At 53.1% G+C, this 8579-nt stretch overlaps 1 protein-coding gene across 8 annotated transcripts in view; it reads right to left on the reverse strand.

Annotated features, from left to right (window-relative positions):
- EBF1 (EBF transcription factor 1) overlaps positions 1–6039 on the reverse strand; it is a 382398-nt gene extending 376359 nt beyond the window's left edge. For 6 of the 8 annotated variants that reach the window (XM_081034771.1, XM_081034774.1, XM_081034773.1 and 3 more), the window contains exon 1: positions 1396–1543. In XM_081034771.1, coding sequence (XP_080890897.1) covers positions 1396–1529 — 134 coding nt within the window. In that variant the 5' untranslated portion in view covers positions 1530–1543. Of the gene's footprint in view, positions 1–1395; positions 1546–5868 lie in introns of those variants that run through there. The other 2 variants (XM_081034775.1, XM_081034776.1) reach the window with 2 other exon arrangements.
- Between the last annotated feature and the right edge of the window lie 2540 nt (positions 6040–8579).

Consider the following 8579-nt stretch of genomic DNA (forward strand, 5'->3'; position numbering starts at 1 on the left):
GTTCAGCAGAAATCCTCACACATTCCAGAAATCCTATGGGCGAGGGTTGCCGGCTGAGCGCGCCCGCCGTGGTGCTAGAGGCTGGGACGCCAAGGGAGCAGGGAGGCCACTGACAGCCCGACCTGCCCAACACAGGGCGCGCTCACACACACACACACACACACACACACACACACACACACACACTTTCACTTCCAGCCCAGTTACCCAGCTCACTCTCACTACCTACTACCACCCCCATCCTTACACACAGTGGGGATGAAAACAGTGTTACGGACACTTGTCCGCTGCCTGGAGAAAATGAGGATGATGTAATTAGTCATCTTCGTTCTTCCCCTTCCGCCTTCTCTGGGTTTGATAGGGCCTGGGGCGTCAGATCTCCCACTCCCCCAGGCCCAGCTAACGGCCTTAAAAAAAAAAAAGGCCATTTCTCACTGAGGACCAGGAGTCCCCGGAAAGAGTGCTGAGGGTGCCCAGGGAAGTTCCCACAAGTCAATCTCCAAAAGCAGTGCGTCCAGGCCACGGTCTGGCATCCCTGGAGCCGAGTGGGAGAGCAGCTAGACCGGGCCATGGTGACAGAGGATAGGGAAGACTTTTAGGAGATGTCAGAATTAAAGTTGGGAGTTGCTGCTCGCAGGGGTTGACCAAGAAAAACTGAAAGCTAGAGAGGGAGGGAGGGAGAACCAGATAGAAATAAGAGAAGATTCTGTGGCAAAATGGAGAAAGAAAAGGAGGTAAGGGAAGGAGGGAGAGGAGAAAGGAGGGAGGAGTGAAGAAAGGAAGGGAGGAAAGAAGGAAGAGAGGGAAAGAGGGAAAGGAAAAGAGAAAAGGAAAGGATGTAAAGAAGGAAGAAAGGAGGAAGGAAAAAAGGACGAAAGAGAGGGAGGGAAGAAAAGAAGGAGAACAAAGTTTAAAAAGGAGGGGAAAAAAGAAGAAAAATGAAGGAGGAAGGAAAGGAAGAATGAAGGAAAGAAAAGAAGGAGAAAGGAAAGAGAAGAAAGAAGGGAAGAGAAAGATAGAAAGAAAGAAAGACGAAAAGGAAAGAAAAAAACCAGCCGGCCAGAAAAGAAAGAGCAGTCATAAAAATACAGATAGCCAACATCATGCTGGTGAGACGCCTCTCGCCTCTTCTGGCTTAAAACAAAATGAAAACAGCCACAGACAAGGCAGGGGAAAGTGCGGGGAAAGCGTGGACTGCTCGCAGGGAGCTCCCGACTCTCCCGGCGCCAGCAACCCAGGCAGCACGGCCGGGGCGCGCGGAGCCTCGGAGGCGAGCAGAGCCGAGGGCGAAGGCGCGAGCGCGGGCAGGCCCGGCGGCAGCGGCCGCCGCCAGCGACTCTCGGCTCCTTTGCTCGCGGCTCGCCTCCCCGATCGCGGTCCCCGAGCGGTACCCACCTCTGCGCCGCCGTGTTGGCGTCCAGCACCCCGGCGCCCTGCATCCACGACCGCACCGCGTTCATGCCGCTGCCCAGCGGCTCTTCCTTCATGCTGCTTCCACTCCGTTGGATGCTTTCCTGAATCCCAAACATGAAAACAACCTTTTCTTGTGGAAAATCTCCTCCCCCTTGAAAATATTAAAAAAAAAAAAAAAAAAAAAAAAAAAAAAGGAAAGAAAAACGCCAGCCAGAGATTTTTTTTTTTTTTTGAGACGATGAACTCGCACTAGAAGATCAAGGCGGGCTGGAAAGCAAATTTTTAAAAAATGTAAACCGTCGCTCAAAACGGAGCGATAACCCAGAAAAAAAAGGAGAGAAAAAAAGGGAAAATCCAACGAAAAGACCAAAATTTAAAAAAAAAAAAAATTGAGATGTATGCTTGGCTGTTGGGGGTTGTTTGGTCGGTTAATTTTGGTTTGGGTGCTTTTTTTTTTTTTTTTGCTTTTTTTTTTTTTTTTTTTTTGTAATGATCACAGGCCGGTGGAGGGCAGGAGGGGCTGGAGTTTCCTTTTGCAGAGGTACCCTTCACTTGAAGAAGCAGGAAGAAAAAAAAAAAAAAAAGAAAAAAAAAAGCCCTGATGGCAATTTAAGAAACAATAGACTCAACTCGCGCTGCCGGCTTTGCTACTTCAAGTGTCATTTTCCACAACCAGGCAAGTTTTTTTCCTCTCTCCCTTTTTTTTTTCCTCCTTCTCTCCCAACCAAAGATGTTTCTTTCCTTCAGTGCGTATAGATGAGGAGGACGCTGGTTGCCGTAGACAGAAACACCAGAGAGGGAGACTGGGGTGGGGGGGAGGGGGGAGAGAGAGGGAAAGAGGAAGGGGGGGGAGGGAGAGAGAGAGAGAGACAGACAGAGAGAGAAGGAGAGGAGAGGAGAGGGAGAAAGAGAGAGGGGTGGACCCTGCTGGAGATTCTGTTTTCTCCTTGCTAAAATAGAAGTGATTTGCAGGCTTTCCCTATGGAATCCAGTTTGACTCTCCCCAGAGCTAAACACAAGCACACTAACCCCAAAGGGAGGAGGCGGGGCCCACGCCTCGCAGGTCCGCCCCTTAATTTGCATAACGTCATTCTTCCGCCTCTCTGCAGCCAATCACGGCTCAGGAGCCTGCTGGCTCGCTGTGCTGGGCCACGCTCCCTCATTAACATCCCTCTCCCCGCGGCGCAGGGGAGCCGGCCAAAGTTCCTCGCAAAGTGGCGAGTAAAGGATCGCTGATCTCTGGCGTCTGAGCTGGGGAGAAGCGGGGCTGAGCAGGACAGAGTCGGGCAGGAGAAGGGGTACGGCAGGAAAGAGAGGGGGCTATTCTTCTCAGGGATTTGAGCTGGGGTCTGCATTCTGGCTGTTGCGATCCGTTTAGCATCCTCGCAGCGCCCCGAGCGCGCTCGAGGCGCACAGGCTGCGCCCTCCCAGGGCCCGTGCTGCGTCCTGCTCCGCTGTTCTGGGACGTCGGGGGCAAAAGTGTCGAGGAGACGGGAGAGCCCGGGCAGAAAAAGCAGGACGCGCGTCCCAGGTGCCCACCTCTTCGCTTTGAGGAGGGGGTGGTGGGGTGGAAAATGGGTGCTGGAGGTCGGGGCTGGGAACTCGCGGAGGGTACTGACTTCACGGCGGAAGGGGTGGGTGGACCCTGGGCCCCGGCAAGCGAGGCGCTGTGGGTCCCCAGGGTGTGGGAGACCGGGCTGTGTCCTAGTCTGGCCTCTGAAACCCTTCTCGCTTGGCGACTAGCCTCGAAGCCGCAGGCGTGAGAGGCACTGATCTCATAGGTTCACTTCTCTCGAGTAATCCTCAGGATATGTAAACGGTGGAGTGAACGCTCTCACTGGAGCTGTGTCAGGATGCGTTTTAAAATGGACTCAGATTCGACCCCCAACCCCTCCTCCCCCAAAGTAATTTTTCTTTAGAGTAACAGCCAAGCAACAAAGTCTGATTAGTTGTTTATTTGCTGTAGGGTGTCTCCCTTCCTCATCCTTTGGATTAAAATGTGGGGCTTGAACAAACCCCTACTTCTGCCCCTGCTGTATGTCGAGGGAGATGGAGGAAATTAAGGGAGAAAGGAAGGAAGGGAGGAAGGAAGGAAGGAGGGAGAAATGGTTATTACCTCAGACCTTCGGCATATATGCTTGTGGCTGGCAAAGGAAATAGCTAGATGTTTCTGGGTAATGTGCCCCATCATTTTTTAGCAGGTTGTAACCTCTAATAAGCACATGGTGAACTTCTGTTTCATTGCCCTCAAAGGAACTCCCTGACTGCAGCCAAATCTGCTAAGGACTCCTTCGGGGAAATTCTCTGCCAGAAATCCAGGTCCCCTTTCTGCCGGCCTTGCTTGGCCCTTTGATTTAGGAAGCTCATGGGGTCAGTGATGGAAAAGTACACATGCCCATGTTGAATGGAATGGAGACGGGCAAGAGTTATGCTTTGTACTCTTGGCAGAGCAGGAAAATGGGAGCCACTTCCTGATTCCTAAACTAGATGAAAGACTGTGTTCCAGGCCAGCCAGTACATGGTCACTGTCCTCAAACACTGCTTTATCTCTTACGCACAAAACCTCCCACCTCTCATACCATTTAATCCAGACCACTAACAGGCTGATCGCTTTCTCTCTGCTACCATAATTAATGTCGTCTCTTCCCAGACACTCCTGAGGAGATCTGTCCAATCCATCAGGATTCCCACAACATCTACCAGAGTTCCTGGCACATAGTAGGTGCGCAAGGGGGGTAGGGGCATCTTGGTGCTGAGACTTGAAGGATTATAGGTTTGTAGGGAGGAGAAGGGGGAGCTGGACCGTCTCTATCTCTACTGAATTTAAATGCACTATGGAAACTGGGCCTGCTGAAAACTTCCCAAGCCTCCAAGCTTAACCACCAATGCCCCTAGGGTCCTCAAGAAACAATCCCTTCCCCTGCCTGCTCTGAGGGGATCCTTCAAGGAAGGGGGACCAGAAAGCAGAGGCCACCATCCTATCAATGAGTACCAGATAACCCTCCATTTTACTCTGCAGTTAACAGTGTTCAGGACTCCAAGTTGAGTCTGATAAGATACATCCCTCAGTGACGGGGAACGCACAGTAGGGTCCACATCACTGCCAAAGGGAGGCTACAAAGGTGCCAGAGAAAGGACATACCTAGTCACTCTGAGGACTAGGATCAGTGAGAGGCACACAGATAGATAGGGGCGGGGGGTGTCAGGCAGAACATAGAAGCACTCTGCAAATGTGTTTGTTGAGGGGCCTTAAGCTGCCTGATTCAAAAGAGAAATTGACCCAGTGAAAGAAGCTTTCAGCAGCCCAATTTCTGTCCCAGAGCCAGTAATCTCCAGGAACCAAATAAGAGGGGGCAATCTCCACATCAGCCAGGCCACAGAAGGAGTAAAAATAAAAGGGGGCAGGAATCTTTTGATAAAACTAAATCCCTGAGTAGCTACCTCACCTGGAATGCTGAGTGTACTTTATTGTAATGAAGCAAAGTATATTCATATAGCTTTTCCTCTGTTGTCCTTGTGCTTTCAACCTGGCTTTCTAATGCAGTAATACATGTTTAAGTAAAAAGGAAGCTAAAGCGAAGGTGGAAAAAAGACCTAGAGAGTGATAGAAAACTATAGATGACACCCAGGCCAGCAGAGCCATAGCTTGTTTGCGGATGTCCTCTAGTGAATATTGAACTTGCAACTGCAATTTTAAACTTTAAAAAAAAATCCCTTTAACACTTTTCAATCTTCCCTGGTGTAAAGTTAGCACAACCTCCAGAAGGCAAGCATGTGTATGGAGGGGAGATGATAAGCCAGTACTAAGACTGGCTTCATCCTCTTTACATTGTAATCACATCTTCTATGAAGAGAGATACTTGTATGTATAGCATTGCGCAGAGTTCATAGCATATCTGTGATAAATGTCTTTAGGGTAGCTTGTAACACTGATCCCCAGCTAGGCAGCTGCTTGTCCAGACTTTCAGAATTAGGGAGGAAGAAAGTGAGGGGGAAAGAACCTGTGCATGAGGAAAACATAGCAAAATGGGTTTACATGTGGAAGGAGCAATTGGAAAGGCTTGATATTTCCCCCTGGAGTTACGTCTCCCGCTGAGCTTCTGAGTTTCTTCGGCGGCGGAAGTAAGCAGCCGCTACCTCACCCTCAATTGCTCCAAGCAGTAGAAGGCTGCCCAGCCCCCGCGGGAGGAAGCTTAGGCCCAGGGAGCAATTCCCCCCACCCCACCCCGAACTTTGGAAACTTCTCAACTATCCCAACCCTCCTAAGGCACCGGGAAATCAATTCCCCTTCCCGAAGGACATCAGTCTACGCGGGGGTGCGTGTGGAAACACACCCGCTCCCCCAAAAGAGCAGGGACGAGGTAAATACAGCCAAACTACTACGTCCCAGGGAAAGAGGGATCTTCTCTGCTTGTCCGCCCCCAGGAGGCAAGACTCGGGACCTCTCTCACTTACAAAATTCTCTCCATCTCCGTTCCTCTTATGAAGACGGGGAAATGGGCTCTTCCTTCGGCTGCTAGCCAGAGACCGCCGAGAGTGAGACTCGAGGAAAGAGGCCTCCTTCCCTGCGAGGAAGAAGGCAAAGGGGAAGATGCGGCGGTGACAGCCAGAGCGCCAAGTCCTTCCGCGGGCGGCCCTCTGCCAAGGCGTCGACTGACCGCCTGGAGTCGTGGGCGGGGTGAGGCCACGGCGCTGCGGCCGGAGGAGACGGACAGAAGTCGGTGGCGGCCCCGCGTCCTGGGAAAACGAGGGCCTGAGCCGGTCGCAGCTCCGCAGGGGCCCCCGCGCGGCGCTCAGACTCCCGCGGGTGGCGGGGCCACGCGGCCCGGCTTCCCTCGCGCAACACCCTGCCCGCGCCCCTCGAAGACCTCCGCGCGTTGCCCTCCCGGAGCGCGTGGGAGCAGCAGGCCAGGGGCGACCGGAAATCGGCCGTCCTCCCTTCTTGCTTTCAGCCATCTCTGGCAAGCCGCAGAGGGAAGGGGGCATTTTCCTGACCCAGATCCCTGCTTTCGACCCTCGCAGCTATAGAGTAGGCCCTGTTTGCTCGCCCCATCTGACAGACGTCTCCAGTCCCTGGCATCGCGCGTCCCCCCATATTACAGATAGTGAGGTTGAGGCTTAGGGAAGGACCAAGATACCCTCGAAAGCCAGGAGGTACAGATCAGGCAAACGCTGTGGGTGCTCTGTCCCGGGTTTGTGAGCTCTTACTCTGCCTAGGACGAGGGCTTGGGGCACGGGGTCCCAACAATCCTTTCCCGGATCCATTGAGCCTGCCCACTTTGTCGGGTTTCCCCTGGGCGGTCCCCACATAATAATAGATCTCATTTGTTGAAGGCTTTACTGGCAAAAACTCGTTGAATTCCCACAACAGACCAAAAAGGCAGGTAAGATCACCCCCATTTTACAGGCGAGGAAACGGACACCTTGATTGGAATGAGTCGACCTGTCCACGGCCCCACTGCTAATAAAGTAGCTGAGCTGTGATTACTTCCGAGCCTGTGCCCTGATCCTCATAGCCAGACCAGTCACCAAGCGGCTACGCGTATCTCCCGCATTCGCCTGGCGCTTGCCCCCCAACAGCCACAGATCCCTTCAGCTCTCAAGCCCCTGGATGTCCTGGATGACAGAAGGGCTTGGGTGCAAGTTGCCTCTTGAGGGCCGGCAGCAGACGGGACAGAGGAGGGGAAAGGGTTCTGAAAAGTCCTAAGGAGCTCACTGGATGCGCATCCCCGCGGTCAGATACAGACGCGCGTCCCTCAGGGCCGCCCGGGATAGGGCACCGCAGGGTCATGCCCGCTCCCGGCTCGGCTACGTTTGCTTTGCTGCGTGAACTCCAGTCACCCGCGTCTCCCGCTCCTAGCTGAGGTCTTAGAGCCCCAGGCGCAGGCAAAGTCGTCTAATTGAGATACACTAAACAGGAGACTTTTCGGGGATGCCTGCGACGCCCATGAGAGGGCAGAAATGTGGGTACCTGTGGATGTGTTTTAATGGAGGAGCACTATATGACCTTGGCACGACCGTAAATAGCGAAAAGTTAAAGTTATTCTGAGCCGGGAGGACACAGTCAGGGGCACTGCCCGAAAGGGTCTCCCGATCCGAGGTTGTCCCCGAGAGCAACCCCACCCCACCCGTGGTCCTTCCCTACTGTCCTCCAACCCCTGCGACTGGAGAATGATCAGGGAAGGGCCCTCGCTCCCTCAGGAGAAGGCGGCTCCACCGTGAGAAAAGGAAGTTCCCGGCTGTTTGGAAATTAGTATTGCTTCAATAATGCAAACCCGTGTGCACGCAACTGAGACCAGCAAAGATTTGGGGGTTGGGGGGAAGGAAACAGGAGTAGGCCTGTTTAGCAGGGGGGCAGGAGGAGTTGAGCAGACAAGCTCGAGATACCCAGGTAACAAAAAGTCCGCGCGTGTGTTTCCTTTGAGGCACAATTCACTATTCACTCCAACCGCTCGTTGGAGGTTTTTGTGAGCTACCGGGATGCACGTGATGTGAGTGTGCAAGTATGTTCGTATGAAAGAAGAGTGGCTGCATATTTGTGGACGAGTGCAGTACGAGCCTGTGTTGGTGAGCGACAGCGCGCACTTGGGTGCACGTGTGCACGTGCTTACGGAGGATTGTTGCACACAGGCGTGAGTACACGTGTGCATGTGTATAGTATATGCATGTGTCACGTGTCTCGTTTATAAGTGGGCGTCCGTGTACACAAATACGTGTGTTTGTGTGCAAGAGCATTGTACCCTTGGGTGAGCCTGGGCTCACAGGTGTTTCGTGTGTCCATGTGGGCATGTAAAACTCAGCAAAGAAGTCCCCCAAATCTCAGGTCCGGTCAAAGGAAAACGCGCAGGCACGACGCAGACTGAGCGCCCCAGGACAGGCGTCAAAATGTTGCTCCTTGGGCCTGCAGGTAGCAGGGAGCCCCCTATGGGGCGCGGCATCCGCCGGGAGGCAGCGGGTTAAAGCCCAGCTCGGCTCCGGGCTGGTGACGGGGCTTCGCACCGGGGCCCACAAACTACCTGGACTGCGCTCGCAATGATCCCTGCTGGACAGTTCCGCGCTCTACATTATTCCTCGCGGACAGTTTCTGATTATTGATGCCACTAAAAGAGAACCGCTTCCGTCTTATTCGCTTATGTATTTGTTATCTTTCTCACTGTCATTATTTG

This window comes from Rhinolophus hipposideros, assembly GCF_964194185.1.
Source record: "Rhinolophus hipposideros genome assembly, chromosome: 23".
NCBI lineage: Eukaryota > Metazoa > Chordata > Mammalia > Chiroptera > Rhinolophidae > Rhinolophus > Rhinolophus hipposideros.